The sequence below is a fragment of the Eumetopias jubatus genome, unplaced genomic scaffold, assembly GCF_037043125.1.
Source record: "Eumetopias jubatus isolate StellerSeaLion01/CBP00866 unplaced genomic scaffold, mEumJub1_p1.0 scaffold_1, whole genome shotgun sequence".
Lineage (NCBI taxonomy): Eukaryota > Metazoa > Chordata > Mammalia > Carnivora > Otariidae > Eumetopias > Eumetopias jubatus.
Window position 1 is genome coordinate 205405769 of NW_028274807.1, and position 23080 is coordinate 205428848.

General features: G+C 50.2%; 1 protein-coding gene across 3 annotated transcripts; it reads left to right on the forward strand.

Moving 5' to 3' along the window:
• HAUS8 (HAUS augmin like complex subunit 8) lies at nucleotides 1-22469 on the forward strand. 3 transcript variants are annotated; one of them, XM_088029129.1, is made up of 12 exons: nucleotides 2-217; nucleotides 1829-2300; nucleotides 2898-2962; nucleotides 5627-5682; nucleotides 11350-11431; nucleotides 13696-13788; nucleotides 13917-14011; nucleotides 14618-14683; nucleotides 14790-14948; nucleotides 16411-16552; nucleotides 18500-18641; nucleotides 19694-22469. In XM_088029129.1, the coding sequence occupies exons 3-12, from the start codon at nucleotides 2941-2943 to the stop codon at nucleotides 19890-19892; spliced, it is 1056 nt and encodes a 351-aa protein (XP_087885255.1). In that variant the 5' UTR covers nucleotides 2-217; nucleotides 1829-2300; nucleotides 2898-2940; the 3' UTR covers nucleotides 19893-22469. The 3 variants fall into 3 exon arrangements, with proteins under 3 accessions (XP_027942983.1, XP_087885255.1, XP_087885256.1); XM_028087182.2 differs by lacking the exon at nucleotides 1829-2300 and having other exon boundaries at nucleotides 1-217; XM_088029130.1 differs by lacking the exons at nucleotides 2-217; nucleotides 1829-2300 and having other exon boundaries at nucleotides 2917-3000.
• The last annotated feature ends 611 nt before the right edge of the window (nucleotides 22470-23080 follow it).

Consider the following 23080-nt stretch of genomic DNA (forward strand, 5'->3'; position numbering starts at 1 on the left):
CTGGTGGATGAAACCAAGTGTGAGGGGAAGACAGAGAGTCGCGCGCGCAGGGGTCGCGCGCTCCACCCGCAGGCACGCTCCCCGAGGCCAGCGGCCACCCCTCCCATGGCGGCGCAATATGGCCCGGCCCGGGGCGAGGGGGCGGGGACCTGGCCTTGAAGAGCCGGCCTTTGAGCTAAAGGCGGGAAATGGCGGATTCCTCGGGACGCGGGGCTGGGTGAGTTGAAGCGCCACGGGTCTGGATTTTGTGGGGCCGGCGAGTAGACCATGGCCGAGAGCTGGGAGAAGTGGGGCAGCAGAGTTAGGGATTGGGGATTTGACCCCTTCAGGACCCCCCCCGAGGGTGCACAGGCGCCGGGAGGCGGGAGGCGGCTTCTGCGCATGCTCGGCAGCCTGTGCGCGGAACTAGACTACAAGTCCCTAGTCAGTTGTGTGGGTGCGGGGCTATCCCTGGCTAGTGGCTTAACCTCTCTGTGCTTTCGCTTTGCTCCGCTGAGAAACGGGGCGAATGACGCCGCCGCTCAACCTTGTAGGCCTCGGGTGAAACTTAAAAGCTCTTAGAACAGTGCGTGGCGCTTGAATGTGATCTGTCGCGATTACAGTTACCATTTTAGAGTGGGCAAGCGCTGGGCCACTAAAGTATCTCCTTTAATCCTCGCAACCCTTCTTTTCTATGCTTTCCCTTCACAGAAGAGATGATAGAGGCTCAGGGAGAGAAGGTCATTTGTCCAGGGTCACACAGAAAGAACAAGAGAGACGGACTTGGACCACTTATCCGGTGCCAGGCATGATTCCTGGCCTGGGTTTGTTTTATTTGTTCACTCGGCCGATGTTTTATTGTGCCAGTGCAAATTGACGTTTAATAGACCAGCTGAAATCACTTGTGTTTTCTCCAGGGTCCATTACGCTGTGAGATTGCCATTACCCTCTCCCGAGGTTTGGGGGGAGGTACCTGAGGCTGGCACAGGTGTGGTGAACCCCCCCCCATCTCGTTGGACTCCGGAGCCCTGGATCAGACCCCATAGGGAATCCGTGCTCTGTCCCTTGCCAGCCCTGAGACTTGCCAGGGATGAGCTGTTCAAACACTCAGGTCCTCGTCGGAAAACAAGGATAAAGCAGACCAGGGGGGAGGTATTTGTAGGGTTGGGAGGGTTCTGTGAAGGAGCAGAGCTGCTGGCACCCAGTGAGCATTATTTGGTTGGTTGCCTCTCCCCACTGTGGCCCAGCATCCGCTGGGTCTCACTTGGGGTCCTCAGAGCCTGCTGCACAGGAGGTGGCTGCAGTGAGCTGAGCAAGGGGACCACTGCTTTGTGACCAGTGGAGCTTGTGTCCTGATGTCGGCAGGGGTTACAGCGCCCAGGCCCCTGCCCTGCCCCTCAGTCTGCTCCTCTCGAGTTGCTGGTCTCTGTTGGTAGCATCTCCCTTGCCCAGACTGCACACCTGGGAGGCATTCCCAACTCTCCTGCCTCAAGGTTCCCTCTCTCCTATTACATCGAACTTCCATTATTTCTTTCTTTAAATAGGGGTGAAACACATAACAGCATTTTAAAGTGAGCAATCTAATGGCCTTAAGACATTCATGCTGTGCAACCGCCAGCTCTGTTTGGTTCCAGAACATTTTCATCCACCCAGAAGGAAACTTTGTACCCATATTCAGCCACTCCCCATTCATCCAGCCCTCTGCTCCTGACAATCACAATCTGCTTTTTGTCTTACTTTGCCTGTTCTGGACATTTCAGATACATGGAATCGTATAATATGTGTCCTTATGTGTCTGTTTTCTTTCATGCAGGACAATTTTTTAAAGAGATTTTATTTATTTTTTTAGGTAAACTGTACCTGCAATGTGGGGCTCAGACTTCTGACCCCAAGATCAAGAGTCGCGTGTCCCATGGATGGAGCCAGCCAGATGCCCCTAGGATAATATTTTTTTTTAAGTTTTTTTTTCTTTAAAGATTTATTTATGCGAGAGCGAGAGAGAGAGAGAGAGAGAGAACGAGCAGGGAGAGGGGCAGAGGGAGAGAGTCTCAAGCAGACGCTGCCTCAGGGCTCCATCTCAGGACGCTGAGATCATGACCCAGGCCGAAATCAAGAGTCAGACGCTTAAACGACTGAGCCACCTAGGCACCCCATCCCAGGATAATATTTTTGAGATTCATCCGTCTTAGCATGTAGCAGTACTTTGCTTCTTTTTAGGGCTGAATAACACTCAGGGTTTGTTATTTCTTGGCAGGAACATACAGCTCACAAAGCTGAAAATATCTGTTGTCTGGTCCTTTACAGAGAAAGATTGCCATTAGGTAGGCTGAGCCCTTAAGCTGGAAAGTCAGAACTCTGCCAGTGAAGCCAAAGGGCTGATCAGTGTCTATTTCAGCATCATTCTCCTCTGCCCTTGTGCCCTTGGCCTTGTTGCTCCCTGTCCCTGAATGTCCTTCCCCATGTACCTGAGCAAACGGGGCTTTGTCTCTCATCTCCCCTCACCTCTTTACCTGTCTGGGGCACTCTTCACATTGCCTGACAGGAAAACACTGTGAGGCAATGTGAAGGGAAGCTCCTCTCAGGGAAGGAGCTCCATCTCTTGTTCACCAGGTATCACCAGGAGCGTATAGTAGGTACAGAAATACCTGATGCATTAATGAACCCCTGACTTAAGTGGAGATCTCTGGGGCTTGGCAAACCTGCTTGCTCTTCTCACTCTTGGACCCTTCTCAATTTCAGCCAGGCAGGGGCTCTGTGTCTCTGTTCCAGTCAAGGTGGCCCTGCCTCGCAGACATCAGCGTTTATGGGGAGAGGTGGGGGGATGCTGGGACTGAGTTGTCCCCAGTCTCCTCGCTGCCTTCCCTGAGCTTAGCCAACTACGTAACCATGTCAACAAGACCCCTGTCTCCCTCTTCTAGGAAACCTTCCACGGGGGGTCCCGGTACTCCCAGTGGTGCTAAGATGAAAGGAAGAAGAACACAAGGTGAGCAAAGTTGGAATCCAGCTTACGATCCAGTTTCAGTAAGTGTTTTGGGGGAAGAAAAAAACCAGGCCAGAGCAGGGGAGCTAGGCTTTATTTCCTTCTAGTCACACCTTTGGGGATTCCGAGTCTGGTCACCCAGCCCTGCAGCCAGGGGTGTGGCAGGACCTGGGGGAGGTCATCCAGGGCAGCAGTGGGCCCTTCCAGCAGTGGGGGTCACAGGCTGTGCCCAGGACTCACCACTAGGAAGTGTGGGTGAGGAGAGCCGGAGCTGAATTCATTAGCAAACCCTGGAGTCTCAGTTTTCTTCTCTGGAAGCACCTCAGGGGTGCCCATGTATGTGGTGTCCCCCTGTGGGTCTGGAGTCACTGTTCACAGCCTCCCTTGACTCTTGGCAATGCCACTTTGGGCAGTGGACTCAAGGATCTCCCTCCTTGGAGCTCAAGCCTCTGATAAAAAGAATTATTTTCTTCAAGTATGCTGCATGCCAGTGCGTGTCTTTGAGAACTTAGAGCAGAATTCTGGTTCTAAGTGACTGGAGGTTCATCCATGACAGCATTGCTTGATGATCTTGTTTATAACCTCTATTGTGTTTACAAGTGGTCTAGTTCTTGAACACAAATTAAATCCTTCATCGTAACATTGCTTCTCTGGAAAATCCACTACTGTTCAAAACAAATATGTACATCCCGGTTTCTGGAAACTTGAAACTGCTTTTCAGCTGTCCAGGGAACCCCAGGCCTCGGGATCCTTCCAGAGGAGCAAAACCCTTTGCTGATGGTATTAGGCTGAAAGCAGGATCGTTTCCTGTGCTTGGAAATGGGGGTGTTCTTTGCCCTGATCCCTCGCTGGACATCCAGTGGCAGACCCTTGGTGTGTCTTTTCTCCCCTGGACACCACCTGGTCTTGGTCTTGACCCTTAAATGCCTCCTGCCTGATTGTCTGAGCCCACTCACCCTGCAGGCATGGCTCTTCCTTGCCTGGGGCTCACTCAGGGCAACGACTAGCTCCTTGTCCAGCTCCATGCTCCCCATTAACTATGGGATGCACCTCCTTCCACTCAGGATTGTGGCTGCACCCCCAGCCCCAGTGAAAGGTGAAATCCTGGCATGAAGATCCAGTTGAAATCACCGTGTCACTTAACCAAATTGTCAAGCTGTGTGACATTAACCATGTCTTCTTCCTGGGTCTCTTCATTAAAAAGGGAAAGCCCTAAGCTCTAGAGGTACCTAGAAAAAGTGTAGAATTGTGCACTGGATGCATGGCTGAGCACCTAACTCCCTGCTGGGTGGTGGACCGTAGTCGCAAACAAAACAGACAAAAGTCCTGGCCCTCACGGTGCCTGGAATGGAAACAGTGGGGGCCGTGAGGGGAGAGGGAGGCCCCTTGGGGATGTGAGACCTGTGAGGTGCCTGGAGGTGCTCAGGCTTCACCAGCTCATGGACCTGCAAGGGAGCCCATTCTCAGCCACCAGCGGGGTGGCCAGCCTGGAGGACACAGGATGTTCCAGGGAGGAGGGTTCCAGCAAGTGCTGTGTTCAGGATGTGAATGAGAATGGGTTGGTGGGCTTTGGAGCAGGGAGATCTTGGCGGTCTTGTGGAAAGGAGTTTCTTTGGTGCAGTGGTGATCGTGAGAGCCAGACCGGACAGGAGTGGGGTTCAGGAGAGAGTAGAGGAAGACGAGCCACCATTGTCAAGGGGAGTGGAGAAGTAGGGGGAGAAGGTATAGTTGGGAGGAAAAGAACAGGAAGATCGATGGAGAGGAACTGGGGGAGGGGGTTTGCCAGGGCAGTGGCAATGAGGTGAGGGCTGGGCTCTACCCCAAAGCACAGAGTTCCCTCCACATGGTGGGGCCAGGATATGGCCCTGAACTTGGGAGGCTGCTAGATGCTGAGGTGGGAGGGTCTCCTGGGGCTGCTTCTGTCTTCATGGTGAAGTAGTAGCTGGTCACTAGCTAACTGGAGGGGACCCAGTATGGGGGAAGTGGGAGGAGAACGTACAAGGGAGCGTCTGGGAGGGGGGTTGGGGAACAGAGCAGAGGACTGTGGGTGATCACTGGGGCCATTGTGAGAAACCCCCTTCCTGCGAGGCAGGCATGGAATGGGGGGGGGGACCTGGGGCTGGGCTATCACCAAGGTATGTGATCTTGGCGTTGAGCATGTTTCCTGAGTCCTGAGCTAGGTAAGGAGGTAAAGAGGCATGAAAGGCTCATATCATGAGTAGGTCATACACAGACTCAGGTGAAGTGAAGGAAGGGGTGGTTGGGGTCCTGACTGCAGGGAGTGAGTTGGGAAGGGAGGAGGAGGCGGCGGCAAATAGGCGCCCCCCTGTGGAAGGTCTTTTATCCTGGCCCTGCCCTGCCCCTGAATCCACTTTCTGCTTTGAGCATATTCCCTTAACGTTCCTGCGAGCCTCTGGGGCTCTGTCCTTAGCCTAGGGACTTATAAACCGTAGGTATCCCACATGTTCTCGCATACAGTAGGTGTCCCATACATGCTCGAGGACGCTGAAGCATAGGATCTGAGAGGAGCAAGGGGGAGCAGCTCCCCTGTTCCTGCTGTTGATCAGGGAGGGGGCATAGTACCTGGCTCTTGATAGGGGGGTGGGGGGTGGTCTTCACACTCCACCACTGTAGTCTTGTTATAAACCAATAGTGTGTCCCCCACAGGTGGAAGAGTGGTTGAGTCCCGATACTTGCAGTACGAGAAGAAAACCACCAAAAAGGTAACAACGTTGGTTTGAATGTTCTGAATGGAGTTCCGTCAGACTTGGAATTCTGACCCAAGTCCCACGGGCCGGGCACAGCATGGTCCTGAATCCCTTTTGCAAAGACATGATCTCTATTGAAACCTGAGATTGTTCCTTTCAACCCGATAATTCCTTTCTGGATTCTGTCCTGAAGCAGTTCTGTTGGGTGCCCAGCACACGGTCCCTGGCCTTGGCTGGCATTTAAAAAACACAGGGTTTTAAAGAAGGACTATGGGGGAAAAAAACGAAGGGTCTGAATCACCCAGTGTTAGAGGCAGAGTTTAGTGAACTATCTGCAGCCACATCACGAAAATCATGCAGCCGTTGAAAATGATGGGATGGGGACACCTGGGTGGCTCACTTGGTTGGGCGTCTGCCTTCGGCTGGTGTCACAATCTCAGGGTCCTGGGATCGAGCCCCGCGTCAGGCTCCCTGATCAGTGAGGAGCCTGCTTCTCCTGCTGCTGCTCCCCCTGCTTGTGTTCGCGCGTGCTCTCTCTCTGACAAATAAATAAAAATCTTAAAAAAAAAAAAAGCTGTGACTAGAAAGTAGAAAATAAACTTAAAAAAAAAAATGATGAGATGAAGCACTTAACGACACATGCATTGTGTGGTGTTTAACGGAAACGCTCAGTAGGTGCACCCAGTTACATATCTTGTTTGATTGTGTGCATACTTAGAATGTGGGGAGGTTGTGTTATTCCTTCCATTTTCTAAATTTGGTTTATGGTAAAATTCAGTGAACTGTTAATTTCTGCTCCCTACTTTTTACTCTGGTAGGGTGGAATGGTAGGTTCTTAATAAGGTGACTTAAGGGGCACTTGGCTGGCTCAGTCAGAAGAGCATGCTGCTCTTGATCTTGGGGTCGTGAGTCTGAGCCCCACGTTGGGTGTAGAGATTACTTAATAAGCAAACAAATAAATGAATAAACTTTAAAAAATAGTAATGTGACTTAAGATCCAACTTGAGGAGAAAGGAAACCTTTTCACAAACTGGTATCACTTCTTGGGAGTGATTGGTTGTTTTCAATGGAATTAATTTTTTAAGTTTTTTAATAATTTTTGTTTTTTAGAGCGCACTTGAGGGGGTAGCGGGGGAGGTAGAGGGAGAGAGAGAATCTTATGCAGGCTCCACACCCTACGCAGGGCTCCATCTCACGACCCTGAGATCATGACCTGAGCCTAAGTCATTAGTCGGATGCTTAACTGACTGAGCCACCCAGGTGCCCCTGGACTTTTTTTTTTTTAGGGAAGTTTTAGGTTCACAGCAAAATTGAGTGGAAGGTACAGAGATTTCCCATATAACCCCTGCCCCCCGCCACACAGCCCCCCCCCACTATCAACATCTCCAACCAGAGAGGTGCACTTGGACATTTGAGGAAGCTGCACTGACACATCACCCAGAGTCTGTGTTTTACTTTTTTTGTTTCTGGTTTTTCTTTAAATTCACGTGATTTACTTTGTTGAACTGATTTTCAACAAAAGATCACAGTCCGTGCCTCCTCTAATTTTAGTGTTGCCTTGTAAACTTGTTTATGAGCACCCCTGTGTGTCTGCATGCTCTAGTATTTTCGATCCCTACGACCTTGTCCGATTTTTGTTTTTCCCATCTCTTAAGGTAGAATTTACATAGAGTAAGTGTTGCTCTTTAGCATACAGTTCTGCGAGTTTTGACAAACTCATCCTGTCACAGACCCACCACAGTCAAGATACGGAATAGTCACCCCCAAGATCCCTTGGCTCTCCACTGAAGCCGGCCCCACCCCATCCCAGCAGTTACCTGATTTCTGTCCCTTTAGCTTTGCCTTTCCAGAAGGTCATTAAAAAGGTGTCACACAGGATGCAGCCTCTTGCATCTGACTTCTTTCACATAAAGGAAAGGAGGTCCCACCCTGTGGTTGCCTGTCACAGTTAGTGCCCGTTCCTTCTGGTGGCTGAGGAATATTCCACAGTGTGAGTGGGCCATAGTGTGCTTAGCCATTTGCCAGTGAAGGACATTTGGTCTGATTCTCTGTTTTGGCAGTGGTGATCAAAGCCACCCTAAACGTTCTCGTGTGGGATTCTATGTAGACATGCTCTCATTTCTCCCAGGAGAGGAACTGTAGGGTAAGTGTAGTTTTGACTGACTTGTAGGAAACTGTGCAGCTATTACCCAGAGTGGCTGCAGCTCTTGACGTTCCCACCAGCCACAGAGGAGAGCTGGGTGGCTTAGTTGTTAGGCGTCTGCCTTCGGCTCAGGTCATGATCCCAGGGTCCTGGTCTGCTTCTCCCTCTCCCACTCCCCCTGCTTGTGTGCACTCTCTCGCTGTCTCTCTCTGTCAAATAACTAAATAAAAATCTTAAAAAAAAAAAAAAAAAGACTGAAGCCATTCTAGTGGATGAGAAGTGGTATCTTGTTGTGGTTTTAATTTACATTTCCATAACAACTAGTGATCTTGAGTACCTTTTCATGTGCTTATTGGCCAGTCCTGTATCTTTGGGGATGTGTTCTTTAAAATCTTTTGCCCCCCCCTTTTTTTTTTTTTTTAAGATTTTATTTATTTGACAGAGAGAGAGACAACAAGAGAGGGAATACAAGCAGGGGGAGTCGGAGAAGGAGAAGCAGGCCTCCTGCTGAGCAGGGAGCCCGATGCGGGGCTCGATCCCAGGGCCCTGGGATCAGGACCTGAGCCAAAGGCAGACCTTAATGACTGAGCCACCCAGGTGCCCCTCTTTTGCCATTTTTTAATTGGGTTATGGGTTTCCTCACTGTTGAGTTTTGAGAGCTTTTTATATATCCTGGATACCAGTCATTTATGGTGATTTTCAAATATTTTCTCCCGGTGGCGACACTTCTTTTAAGTGTCTTGGGAGGAGCAGAAGTGCTCAACTTACGGATTTCTGCTTTTATGGATTGTGCTCTTGGTGTCTTATCTGAGAAATCTTTGCCTAACTCAAGATCACAAAGATTTTCTCCCATGTTTTCTTCTATGGTTTTTATAGTTCTTTTATAGTTTTAGATTTTACATTTAGGTCTGTGATCCATTTTGAATTAATTTTTATATCTGGTGTGATGATGGAATTGAAGTTCATTTTTAAGTGTATGGATGTCCTCTGTGCCAGCACCATTGTTGAAATGACTTTCCTTTCCCTGTCATATTATCTCATCACCTTCGTTGAAAAGCAGTTGACCTTTTTTTATGCATCGCTTCTGGACTCCATTTTTTCCATTGTTCTGTGTGTCTGTCCTTAGGCCCGTCACACGCTGCGAAGATTACTGTAGCTTTATAGTCTTGAAATCAGGTAGTATGAATTCTCCCACTCCATTCTTTTCCAAAACTGGCTGTCATAGTTCCTTTGCTTTTCTTTCTTTTTTTTTTTTTCCTTAGAATGAGAGGAAGCGCGCGCACATGCGAGCTGGGAGGGGCAGAGGGAGAAGGAGGAGAGATAATTTTTTTTTTTTTTAAGATTTTATTATTTGAGAGAGAAATGAGCATGAGAGAGTATGAGCAGGAAGGGGGAGAGGAGCAGAGGGAGAGGGAGAAACAGATTCCCCCCTGTGCAGGGAGCCCGGCAACTCTAGACTCCACCCCAGGACCCCAGGTCATGGATCATGACCCAAGCTGAAGGTAGATGCTTAACCGACTGAGCCACCCAGGTGCCTCAGGAGAGAGAATTTTAAGCAGGTTCCACGCTCAGTGCAGAGCTTGATGCAGGGCTTGATCTCATGATCCTGAGATCATGACCCGTTCTTTTAATTTTCTGTATGATTTAGACTTAGCTTGCCATTTTCTACCAAAATTTCTACTGGGGTTTTGAATGTATAGAATCTTTGCATCGGCTTAGGGAGAATATCCTAAAAACACCAGGCCTTTCAATCTATGAACATGGTACATGTATCCATTTAGTTGGTCATGTTGGATTTCTGTCATCAGCATTTTGTAGTGTCCAGCGTATAGATCTTCCCTATATTTTTTTAGGTTTATACTTAAGTATTTGTTGTTTTTAAATGCTAATATACATGATACTGTCTTTTTTTCTTTTTTATTGATGAAGACATTTTGTAATTGAGGTATGATCAACATACAACAATATATTTCAGACATATAACATAGTGTTTCAGGATTTGTATATGTTGCAAAATTATCACCACAGTGAGTCTAGTTAACACCTAACACCATACATAGTTTTGTTTTTTCCTTGCTGAGAGCTTTCACATGGTACTATCTTTGAATTTCACTTTCCAGAGTTGTTCATTGCTAGAAATGTGATCTTTTTTTTTTATGGTGAATTTCTTTTTTTTTAAATTTTTTATTGTTATGTTAATCACCATATATTACATAATTTGTTTTGGTGTACTGTTCCCTGATTCATTGTTTGTTCATAACACCCAGTGCTCCATGCAGAATGTGCCCTCCTCAATACCCATCACCAGGCCAACCCATCCCCCCACCCTCCTCCCCTCCAGAAACCTCAGTTTGTTTTTCAGAGTCCATCATCTCTCCTGGTTCGTCTCCCCCTCTGACTTACTCCCCTTCATTCTTCCTCTCCTGCTATCTTCTTCTTTTTCTTTTTTCTTAAAATATGTTGCGTTATTTGTTTCAGAAGTACAGATCTGTGATTCAACAGTCTTACACAATTCACAGCGCTCACCGTAGCACATATCTTCCCCAATGTCCATCACCCAGCCACCCCATCCCTCCCACCCCCGACCACTCCAGCAACCCTCAGTTTGTTCCTGAGATTAAGAATTCCTCATATCAGTGAGGTCATATGATACATGTCTTTCTCTGATTGACTTAGAAATGTGATCTTTTTATATTGACCCTGTATCCTCCAGTCTTGCTAAACTCACTAATTTGGTTTTTTAAAGATTTTATTTATTTATTTATTTATTTAAGGAGTGCGTGCATGCATGCACACAAGTGAAGGCGAGGGGCAGAGGGAAAGGGAGAGAGAGACTCTCAGGTGTACTCTGCTGAGCACCGAGCTCCAAGCAGGGCTTGATCTCACAACCCTGAGATCATGACCTGAGCCGAAATCAAGAATGGAATGCTTAACTGACTGAACCACCCAGGCGCCTCTTACTAGTTTTAGTAGCATTTGGGATTTTCTTTGTAAATCATGTAAGAAGAGAGTTTTATTTTTTCCTTTTCAACCTGTTTGCCTTTTATTTCTTATTCTGAGACCTCCAGTAGGAGGTTGAATAGGAGTGTTGTCTACATATTAAAATATTCTTGCTCTTTATGAGGTTTTGTTTCTGCTTATATGTTACTATTATTATAATGGCTTGCTAGCTCCATGCATTGCTTGTTTTTTTTAATAAATTTTAAAGATTGATACTTGTACAAAAACTTTGTTTTTCTTGATGACCAAAGTAATATGTTCCCTGCAAGTACTATAAAGTATACAGAAAATCAGTTGGAATCTGCATTGTCAGATAATCACTGGCAAACATTTTGGTGGTTCCCTATGTTCTATGCATGTGAGGATATCTTTTGATTAATTCGTTCTACATGTATGTAATTAAATGTCAGAACTTTAAGTCTATCCCTGGCCTCAAAGTAATAGCCGATGCAAACTGCACAGGCCATGAAGGGGTCCCTTCTCATGAAGGGGAGGTGTCTTGTCCCCTGAATCCTGAATGTCATGTGTTCTTCTAACAGCCTTCTGCAGCAGATGCATTAAAGACCAGTGGGAAGATGCCAGAAGGGGGAAGGAAACTCCAACTGCTCCGGAAGAGCAAAGGTGTGTAAAGATGGAGGGAGGTTGTGAAACAGCTCTGAAGCTCAGCGAGTGATGAACATGGTGGTGAATTTTGTTTTCAAGTATGCTAAGGTGAAACTCCCTCTTTCTTTCTAGGAAGTGTCAGAAGAAGGAGCTAGTTAAAGAATGTCCGTGTAAGGACAGATCTGAGGCATGTGGGGAGCTTAAGGGGGATGGCAAGGCGAGAGGGCAGGTTACTTCCGGAGCAACCATGATCGTGCTTCCTTGATCATGCGTCCCATTTCCTGGGTGGTACTCTGTTGAGAGCAGGACTCAGCGTGTGAGGCTTCATCTTCCTACCTCTCACCACCTTGGGTTAGGTCTTCCTCGGAATGGTTTCCCCTTAATTGTTCTAGAAGCTGTCACCAAAGTGATATGCAAAATTTGGGAGTTTTTCTGATTGTAGACATATGTGTGTGTGGTAAAGCAAAAAACAACAACAAAAAACAGAAAATATAGACGAGGAGGGTGGACACTCACTCATGAGCTGCCACTTCGATCATTACTGTGTATTTGGTGTTCAGTTGTAGTCAGTGTGCTCTTCCTAGAAATCTGGGAAGGCCCCTCCCCAGAGTAGCACTCCATCCAGCTCCTCACATGCCCACTTCTCCAGCAACACTGGGTAGCTCTTTTGCATGAAAGCAGTTCACAAAAAGCAAAACTTTCTTGTCCCACACCTCCTTGTTCAAAATGGCAACAACTGTGAGTCTCATAGGAAAAATTAAGTACAGTGGACCGTTGAACAACATGGGTCTGAACTGCATGGATCTATTAATATGTGGGTTTTTTTACAGTACGGCACTGTAAATGTATTTTCTCTTATGATTTCCTTAACGTTTCCTTTTTTTTTTTTTTAGTTTGTTATAAGAGTACAGTTTATAGGATATGTAACATGTAAAATATATGTTAATTGACTTTATGTTCTCAGTAGGGACTCCAATCAATTGGAGACTGTTAGTCGGGGGATTGGAAAGTTGTTGATCGTGGTTTAGATGTTTGCAGCAGCATCTGTGCTGCTCCTTGACCTAGGTGTGACTGAGAAGTGGCTCATGGAGCTGGGGTTGACTTTGTAGTCTTTCCTTATGCAGTTGGGTTGGGGGCCACATGTCAAGCCGGGAAAGCTGGTGTTCAGCCCAGAGGGATCTGAAGTTGGGTCAGCCACATTTTAAAATCAGGGTTCTCACCCGCAGGCGATTCAGACTTAGAAATGTCTGGACATTTTTGGTTGTTGTGAGGGGTGGGGGAGGTACGCCACTTGAGTCTGATGGGTGGAGGCCGGGGATGCTCCTCAGCAGCCTGCCACAGCCAGCACAGCCCCGTCCCAGAGAGTGATGCAGCTCCGGATGTCAGTAGCGTCAGAGCTGAGAAACCCTAATTTAAACAACCACCAGAATTGAGATGGAACCACCAGAGACTGCTTGATTGAGTTCCATTGTATAGCTCAGTAGGAAATTACTTTTCTCGATGGAAACACTGTACATGCGCATAACGGAACATCTGACCCGTGCAAAAGCGATAGCAATAAAAAAAAAGTCCTGTCTCCCACCTCAGATTTCCGTCCTCCTACCCAGGAGGTCAACAGACTCCTGTTTATCTAGAATTTTTCAAAAATTCGGACGAAGGGTGCCATACCATACACATTACCGTGGTGTCGCTCTATTTATTTCCACATACTCATTTTCTCAACTGCATTGGCATTCATTAAATCACTTGCTGTTTCTTTGCTAACACGACAGAGTATTTTGCAAGCCATCTGTTTGTTTTGCGGCCCGCTGGAGCCCTGGCTTGGTTTAAGCCCACCGTACCCCATTGCCCATTTCAGCTGGCGTCAGGCATAACTTCACATGGTTAAGTAGAGGGTAAAGATGAAGGGAACTGCCAGGGAAGATGAACAGTCCAGAAGCTGCTGGAAAAAGAAGGGAAAAGCTGAGGGAAGAACAGGTACATGGTGTGTATCAGACTTCTATCCAGAACATAGCATTTTTTATTAAGCTAAGCAGCAAGGCATATTTGCATCTCTGGGTTAGAGAGCCTGCGTCACTTGTCTGCTTCTACTCTGAAATATATTCACCTTGCTGGCTGGGCATTTGGCAGAGGTGCTTCAGCCTTCTGTCCCGCTCACCTCCCAAGACGCTGACTTTTTGGAAGCAAGTGGTAGTGTTCCACAGAGTTACCTGCTTGTCGGGGTAGGTGTGCAGTGCCTTGCAGACTGTGCTGACCTCTGGGGATTCTCACTGGGTCCACAGACAGCAGTGGAATCGGGAAGGGTGACCTGCAGTCCACGTTGCTGGAAGGGCATGGCACCGCCCCGCCGGACCTGGACCTCTCAGCCATCAACGGTAAATCATTCACCTTGGCCCCCCCTCACTGCCCCCCGCTTTTCCCCAGGCGGGGCTTGCGGTGTGTCTTGGCGGGCTGCCGAAGCGTGCTCTGAGTTCTCACCCTCAAAATACTTTCTTGATCTTAGACAAAAGTATGGTTAGAAAGACTCTGCAATTAGAAAAAACGATGTCTAAGAAGACTGAGTCATCGTCATTTTCTTCTTCACAGAGAAAGAGCCCGGTAAGTGTCCGAAATGAAAGGGAAGCTGTGGAATTAGAGACGCCTGATATTAGCTTCTGCCCTGTGCACATGCCGTGCAAGGCTCAAGGCTCTAAGATGGAACAAGCCAGCCATGCGTTCTAGGACAAACCCAAGACCACGCGCGTCTTCAGAATATACATAGAGTTTAAGTTGCCCCAAATACATGTACAGGAGTCGTTACTAAGGCGAGATCATGTGAACAACAGTGCCTCGTTTGCTGATGCTGTGCTAGGGAAAGCACTAGGCCAGGCCCTGGGTCCCGGGGCAGGACAGCTGGGCTGGGGTCTTGCTGGGGTCAGAGGCCCGCGTCCTGGCTCCAGTGTGGCACTGATTGGATGGGTACCCCCCAGCTGACCCTGGACCAGCCAGCCACAGTAGGGGGCCGGACCATCCCCTTTCTTCTCATGGGGCGCCCAAGAAGACTAAAGGAGAAAATAGAAACAGCGGGTTGATACACAGGAGAGAATCATCAAACCACTGAATTAAGTAAAGTTCATAAAGGTTCGGCTTCTGCCCCTCCGGGGGAGAGAGCTAGGTTTATACCAATTCACTGGCAACCAAAAATGTCTTTTCCTCCTCCTCAAGGACCTGTCGGAGGCAATGGAAATGATGGAATCCCAAACGTTGCTCCTGACCCTGCTGACCGTAAAGGTGAAGACAGAACCTTGCTGGCGTGTGACGTGGGTGGGAGGGCAGCCTTTGTCAGCCGCAGGGGTGGAGTGCCCGCTGGTCTGAGTTCCTGTTGTGCACTTCACAGATGGAGAACGGTCTCGCTCCGTTCGAACAAAAGGCAGAGAGGAACTTATTAATAATGTGTAAAGAGAAGGAGAAGCTACAGAAGAAGGCCCATGAGCTGAAGCGCAAACATCTCCTCACTCAGAGGAAGCGGGAACTAGCAGACGTCCTTGACGCTCAGGTCTCTGCGCTGCGTGTCCCGGGAGGGGGTGCGGTGCGCCCGGCAGGGCAGTCAGAGGGAGTTCTGGCGGGAGGTGTCCCTGCCGCCTGGGTGTTGGTATGTGACAGTCTGTAAGAGGATGAGGCTGTAATGTCAAGTACTGAGCAGCCAGAGGGACCTGCCCCTTCCATGCACGCATGCGCATATTCTTCAGGCCCCCTGAGGCTTGTGCTCAGCGACCCCACGGACCAGGGTGCTGGTGGGGGATGCTGTCTTGGCACCGCGTGGTCAGCGTTGGGACAAGAGCCGACCCCTGGCACCTGGAGAGGGCCCATCAGGAGATGGGGGCGGGTCCTCCAAGCGTGCGAGGGTACTAGGGCTGCCGTAACAAGTACCCCGGGGCCGGGCGGCTTAAACGATGGCACGGGATTCTCTCACGGTTCTGGAGGCAGGACATCTGAGACCAAGAGGTTAGCGCATGTGGTGCCTTACAGGGCCAGGAAAGAAGGCTTTGTCTTCGGCCTCTGTCCTTGGCCTCTAGAGGGCCATCTCCTCCCTGCGTCCCTTCACTTGGCATTCTCCCTGTGTGCTTCTCTGTCTCCAGACCTGGCTCACTTGAACCTTAAGTCGGTTACTTCTATAAAGACTCTGTCTCCAAGTCAGGTCATATTCTGAGGTGCTGGGGGTTGGAACATCCACAGAGGAATTTGGGGAGACATGATTCAACCCATTAATACCCAGTGTGTGTGTGTGTGTGTGTGTGTGTGTGTGTGTGTGTGTTAGAGAGAGAGAATGACATCCACAGAGGAATTTGGGGAGACATGATTCAACCCATTAATAACCCAGTGTGTGTGTGTGTGTGTGTGTGTGTGTGTGTGTGTTAGAGAATGACATCCACAGAGGAATTTGGGGAGACATGATTCAACCCATTAATACCCAGTGTGTGTGTGTGTGTGTGTGTGTGTGTGTGTGAGAGAGAGAGAGAGAGAGAGAGGGAGAGAGAGAATGCCCTGCGGCCCGGCCCTGGACTAAGAGCAGGTCTCTGTCCTCATGGAACTTAGAGTGGAAGGAAAAGAAAAGATAAGTGAACAAATATGTCCTTACAGGCCCACATGAGGACCCTAACAGCATGTACAAGGGGAAAGGGGGGGGGTCTTACGAGGGGCAGGCCTTTCGGCTCAGTGCTCTGAAGCAGGAGGGCCCAGCTCTCTTGGGTCCAGTGTGATCCCCCTTGAGGGCCTGGCCCTGGAATGTTCTGGAAGCCATGTTCCTAGTGAAGGCCTGGGCCACCCTGCTATCAGCTGGGCTCTTGGAAGGCAGCTGGGAGTGAGGGGAGAGCCCCCCATACCCACGGAACCCTCCTGGAGGATTCCTTAGGAGATCCTGAAAGCACAGCGCTGTATTTTCACCTCACAGGTACTGTGAACTTCCCGAGTGCGTGACTGGGTCTTGTCTCATAAACCTCTTTCACTCCTGCGTGCAGATCGAAATGCTCAGCCCCTATGAGGCTGTGGCCGAACGCTTTAAGGAGCAGTACAAGACATTCGCCACGGCCCTGGACACCACGAGGCATGAGCTTCCCGTGAAATCGGTCCACCTGGACGGGGACGGGCAGAGTTTCTTAGGTAGGAAATGGGGCGGCTGCCGGGCAAGGGGCAGATCCAGTGTGAGTCGGTGCTTCTTGTGTGCCAGCCACCTTTATCCATCTGTGTCACATCACAGCCTCCTCTGAGGTAGATGGTGCATCCCTTATCAAATGGCAGAGGACAAGGGAGGCTGGCAAGGCTGCGGTTTGTCTGGGGTCACGCTCTGAGTAAGGACCATGCTGGGATTTTAAGCCAGGTCTGTCTGTGGACCGGCCCAGTAATTTCCAGCCCTGCTGAAAGACACTCCTGGGGAGCAGCTGCACTCCCCCGAAGGGGGTCTCTTCAGAGATGCTGATCTTGACCCCATCCAGCTTTCTTTTTTCTTTTCAAGATTTTATTTTTAAGTAATCTCTACACCCATCGTCAGGCTCAAAGTCGCAAACTCAAGATCAAGAGTCAACACACTCCAGCGACTGAGCCAGCCAGGCGCCTCAATCCCGTCCTGCCCACTACACAGAGCCGTGGGATCCCCCTCTTGCATAGGGTTCCCACCTAATCCTTCACGGGAAGAAATCAGCAAGTATGCTTGATCTTAAAACTCTCTTTAGAGGAAGTATCTTCCCAAAGCAAGTTTTCAGTCGCCCTAGTGTCTGGTTATTTCCAGGCAGGGCCCTCATGAGCCATCTACATACGTCTAGTTTGAGGCTGATGTAGTAAAGCATTGCCACCTAAAATCAGGTGGACAGTCCCTCCAGAACTTTCCACAAACGCAGTTCAGGATCACAAAGGCTGTTGTTGTATTGGCAATCTCAGGGATGATTTCTGACCCACCTCTTCCCAGTACGGTTAAGTATGGGAATCACATGGAGTCTTGAAGAATGAGCCTTGTGGAGCGATTACCTGCGTGCAGGCGTCCAGTTTTATAGTGACAGCAGTCAGCTGCACACCTGCGACTCTTGGACTCCGTCCCTGACAAGTGCCATAGGTGGTGGCTAGGAGTTGGGATCAGGGAGCGGAGGAACGTCCCACGGCTTCTATAATTAATGACAGACTGGGTAGCTCAAAACACCAGAAGTTTATTCCCTTCAGTTCAGGAGTCCCGCAGTCCAAAATCAGGGTGTCAGCAGCGGTGGACCTTTCTGGAGGCTCTGAGGGAATATGTGTTCTGTGCCTCTCTCCCGGCTCCTGGTGTTGCTCCCCGTTCTTGGCATTGCTTGGCCGGTGGTGGCGTCACTCCAGTCTGCCTGTGTCTTCACACGGCCTTGCCCTTGAGCGCCGCTGCTTCCGAATTGCCCTCTTCTCAGAAGGGTGCCAGGTCACAGACCTCACTGTAACCCAGTGATGTCGACAAAGACTCCACGTCCAGTAAGGTCACGTTCGCAGGTACTTGAGATTAGGTCCTGACCATGTCTTTGTGGGAGGAGGCAGTGGAGGCCAGAACGAGGAGTAGAAGAGAATGGGTGTTTGTGGAAGAACCCTTATAATATTCTCAAAATGTTGCGGTGTCCACTTGTCACGCATCGTGTGTTTAGGCGTGGCACGTGCTGGAAGTGGAGAGCTGCTGGTGTCCTTAGATGCAGGCCATACTCTCAGGGATGAGGGGTGCAGAGCTGCCAGGAACGTGGAGTGGGAACCACGGGCTTGTTTTTAAGCTGCTCGCAGGACAGACTTCCTTGGCCTTTTGCATTGGTTTCTGTTGAGGACGTCGAAGTGGCCTTCCAGGCCCGTTCCAGCGACTGTCGGGCTGGTGGACATGCCTGATCCATGGTCTCAGGCCTCTGTGGGCTCCAGCACAGGGGCATAGAGGTGGTACCAGCACATGAAGGTTGTCTTCCACGACCCTCTCTGCCTTTGAGCTCTTCACGATTCCAGCATAACACGCAAGCATTCCAGGGAACAAGAAAAATCCAGTCAGCTGCCCAGCTTGCGCATCCCTTGCTTGGGGCACCATGAAACCCTCGGCTGACCGTCCCTTTCTCCCTCCAGACAATTTGCAGCGGGAGTTGATGACCACATGCCATCTGCTGGAAGAACTGGGGATCGGCAGTTTAGAAGAAAACGTGAAAGCTCTGGACCTGCTGAGCGAACTCAAGGAAACAACCCAAAAGAAGGATCTGGAGCTCCGAAGGTATTGCAGGAAAGATTTGACGTTGGGAGCAGTGGGTCGTGCTCCAGGGAGGGGGCAGCTCTGGTGTTTTCAGAGGCTGGGGGTGCAGGGGTCCGCTGTGGCAGGGAGAGGGGCCTGGACAAAGCACCTTGAACTCCGCCCAAACCCCCGTGTCTGTTCTCAAGCAGCCACAATAGAAAGGGGGCTCTAGCGTCACCCGTCCTGTACTTGCCCAGAGTCAAAGCACTTCCGGTGCCCTTGGATGGGTCTGCTCGTGCTTGAAACGTCTCCTGGGGTAAGGGCTTGGGGTGATCTTCTTGGAACTTGTTATTGGAAGTATAATTACATATAGAAAAGGCATGGATCCTAACAGTTTAGTTGATGGGTTTCACGAACGTGTGCCCTAGGGAAGCAGCCCCCAGGCCGCAGTGCACCCCACAGCCCGCTCCCCCCAGAAAGCCCCCTTGGCACCATTCTCAGTGCTGAAGCTTTCCCGTTTTTTTTTTTTTTTTTTTTTTTTTTTTACCGTGGGGCTTTCCTCCTCATCTTCCCTAAAAGAATCTCATTTTGTTCTCCTTCGTAATGCTGAATGTGCTTCCTGAAATATCTAAAGCATTTGAAAGTTACTCGTAGAAAAGAGCTGCCGCCTACTATGACGTTTCCTTCTGTGTGCGCCCTCAGATGAGCTCAGCGTGCCTCAGAGGTTCCAGATTACAAGGGTCCCACGTTCGGCTGGCCAGACACGCTCCTTCAGGGTGTGTTTCCCCACCGCCACTTACACTGTGTGAGGGCCACCCGTCCATTCATGGCATGGTTCCTGACGCGGTGTGGGTGTTCCCTAAACGTTTGGTGAATGAACGAACATTCCCTCGCGCCCGCTGGGTGCTGTTCTTGCAGGGCCTCTCTGAGTTCTGCTCAGGTTCGTTCTGTCCTTGGTTGTCTGCGCTGTCCCAGGAGCACACAGGAAGCAGCCCCCTTCCGAAGGCCGCAGCCCCCCCCCCCCCCCCCCCGGTTCTCTCTGGCTCCTGAGCACAGAGGGCGAAAAGGCTTCATCCATCCTGTCGTTTCTGCAGGAGCTTCGCCCAGGTGCTGGAACTCTCTGCCGAGGCAAGTAAAGAGGCGGCCTTAATCAACCAAGAGGTCTGGGAAGAAGCCCAGGGCCTGGAGGCCCCCAGCCGGTGGTACTTCAGCCAAGAAGGCGCCTGTGGGGAGGCCCCCGGAGAGGTCGGGACGCCACTCCTGTTGGGCACCGGTGAGCCACATGCGGTGTGAGTCTACACGCAAGCTGTGTTCCCCCCCTCACAAGTGGAGACCTCCTTGCAAACCGCCGGGAAGAAAGCCCATCCCCTCCCCCTGGATCAGGGCATACGTGTGCCATGGTGGCGCGTGTGTGACACTCTGGGAACTCAAGCACTTTAGACACTAGTTTGGCAATGTAGCTGTTTTTGTATGAGCGTATCACTTGATATGTAAAGAATAAAACTTGTGCATTTGAGCCTCGGTTGCTATGTCAGGGAACAGGAGAAGGCTCGTGTTGTTTTAAGTTTTTCTGAACAGCCGCTCCTAAGCCTTGGGACCTCTGAGACATTGTGAGTGTTTCACTTGCATGGGGATTTCATGTTCTTTAGGTACGGGGTGCTTGTCCCTTTACTTTCCTTCAGCAAGTTCGGAGTTGGCCCTCCGGTGGAAGCTCTCCACCCAGTCCAGAGTCCCAGTGCTGTTGCCGGAGGCGCTGACAGGCTCTGGTCTACACCCCATGCCCAGTATGGCACAGAGTATCAGCCCTCCAGCTCCTGTCTACACTGCATGGGCTCCGGCCATCTGGGTGCTTCCCAGGTAGCGTGCCTGCATTGACGTTGGCTGGTTCCCATTTACAAGCCTGTGTGACCGCACTGGGTACAGGAATGTTCCCCAGAGAGGCGCGGTATCCGTTGACATGCGTCTGAGTAAAGAGACGCAGCCACTGTTGCTAAGGCCACTCAAACATGCAGGGCTGTTCTTGTCCAGCTTCCGCCTTCGCCCCGCCGGCCCTTGCACTCCTCACCGGGCCTCCCCAGCAGGTTTGGATTGATAGTTGCGGGCAGGGGAAGTGCTCCCTAGGGAGACGCAATAGTCGTGCCCACGAAACAGGCACTAATGGCCACCAGCTCTTCCCGTCAAGCCTGTGGGAACGTTCCAGTCTCTGTCCACACTTCACCCATAATCCTGTCAGCCCGCACATTGCCGGTCTCTGCGTCCGTTCACAGCCGGTTCTGGGGCTTCCCACGGAGCTCCTGGATCAGAGTTCCAGAGACTTCTCTCCCACCCCTGACCACTCTGTCCCCCATTCGTGTGTGGAAAGCGTTGGGTCTACCAGGGGGACACCCAGGAACCCTGGTCCTGTCGTCAGTAGTTACCTGCACTTACCAGCCCACTTACTGCCCCTCAGGCCCTGTCTCCCCCGGTTTTCAACAGCCAGGGTTTCCAAGGCCCATCGCAGTTTCCTATTGAGCTGTTCCTCTGCGGAGGGGAGCTCTCGGCTGGTTGTTGGGCATCATGGGCTATCAGTATGTGTCCCGGTCTGAGGGAATGGGACTCGCGTCCACACGGTTGCAGGTTCCGCTGCGGTTCCTTGACAGCACTCTGGGCGTCTGCGTGTACCACCAGGTAACCAAACCCTGTTCAGAATCCCAGTCTGTTCCCACCAGGGAGCCTGCCACGGAGCTATCTGCAGGCTCTGTCTCTTGCGTGGGCAGACAGAACTGTTCTTGTAGGCATTTTGTGCCGCCGTGGGTGCGAGGGGGCCTTGTCAAGATTCAGCACATTTCTGTGTTGCTACAGAACCCCCACGTCCACTCGTGTGCCCAGGGGGCCACCCGGAGTGAGGACCCTGGGCCGATTCTAATCCCCTTCCAAACATGGAAGGCATTTCTACTGATGGGCATTGTTGTGTCCTATTTTCATGCCCCCCCTCCAGTTCTCATAGTGATTTCCACAGGGCTGGGCCCCACACGGGCATCCCTTTCGTAGGCCAGCTTTCCAGTGCCATTTGCCTGACTGGCCCGGCCACTGGCCACAACCCCTGAGTCAAAAAACCCAGACAGATGGACTCTTGTTCTGTTCAAGTCTTCCATTACTGCTGAGAAAAGGGTGTGCAGTTCAGCCCACCGGACTGGTTCGTTTTTACGTCCTTTGATGAGGGTGCCGGCCTTCCAAACTGTTGTCCCTTCACCTTGGCACTGCTGTTCATAAGCCAAGCAGCTCTTTGTCAGTTGAGAGCTGTTTGTAGGGCACTCTTTAAGTGACAATAGAAGCTGGCAGCTACTCCCACGGCTTCAAAGTCAGTCCCAGGGGAAAAGAGGCTCCCTGCTCATGCGTATCTCCTTTCATTCCCCCCAGTAGCATAGTTGTGCATTGTTATCATCGAAGTCTGGGCATTGCTGTCGCAAATGGAGTGTTTCTCCAACGCCATCAAAAACGTGATGGATATGGCGGCTTTCGAGAATATTTTATAACTTCTAGTTACAGAGACAATCTTAATTAACCAAGAGGTCTGGGAAGAGAACAAGGAGGTCCATTAGTATTTCAAGGGAGAGAGCACCACCGGGAAATCTCGGGGAGAGCTTAAGCACATGCTCCTCTCAGGGGACAACACGCTTCGTGCATCCTGAATCCACACCCAGGCCACACTCACTCACCCAGGTGACGAGCTCCCTGCAAACCGCTAGGGAGTATGCATCCTGTGCCCCTTGCTCAGGGAGGGATTTTCAGTGATAGATTTGTGAACAGGATCCCTTTATCCCCTTGTTCTAGGCAGTTTTGTATGATCATTTTGTTTGATATTTTAAAAATAAACCTGTTCTGACTGAAGTCTTGGTTCTTTGTGTACTGGGGACAGCTGAAAGTCACGTCACCATATTGTGACTTACAGTAAAAAATAGTTTGGTCTTCACCTGAGTTCTGGCAGAGCTCCTAAAATCCTTGGAATTTACTAAGTGATGGGAATGGTAAAGGTGTATTTTGCTGTTAATGAGGCGACTTTTGGAAAAACGGTAGGTAACCTAAGGATGGGGAGGACCAACCATGCAGTTAGAGGGGTTGGAACTCTGAGGCCTACCCACCCCCCACCTGATCCCCCCCTTCATTGTGCCCCCCCTTCTCCTGGGAGAGGCTGGTGATTGAATTAAGTTGCCAGTGGCCAATGTTTTCATCAGTTATGCCTGTGTCATGAGGCCTCCATGAAAGCCCAAAACAGGGTTCAGAGAGTATCCAGTTGGTGAACTCGTGGAGATGCTGGGAGGGTGCACATCCAGGGAGGACCTGGAAGCTCCCTGCCTTTCCCCTATACCTTGCCCGATGCAGCTATTCTATTGGGCTGTCCCCGGGTCCTATCCTTTTACAGTAAGTTGGTAACTTAATGAGTAAACTGTTTTCCTTAGTTCTATGACTCACTCTAGCAAATTAGTGGAATTCAAGGGAGA

Bases quoted from the DNA above. Each gene is read 5' to 3' on its own strand.
- HAUS8 (XM_028087182.2), top strand. From the start codon at position 189: ATGGCGGATTCCTCGGGACGCGGGGCTGG. The intron at 13,789-13,916 runs GTAAATCATTCA...TCTTGATCTTAG, and splicing joins GGACCTCTCAGCCATCAACG to ACAAAAGTATGGTTAGAAAG. The intron at 14,949-16,410 runs GTCTCTGCGCTG...TCCTGCGTGCAG, and splicing joins CAGACGTCCTTGACGCTCAG to ATCGAAATGCTCAGCCCCTA.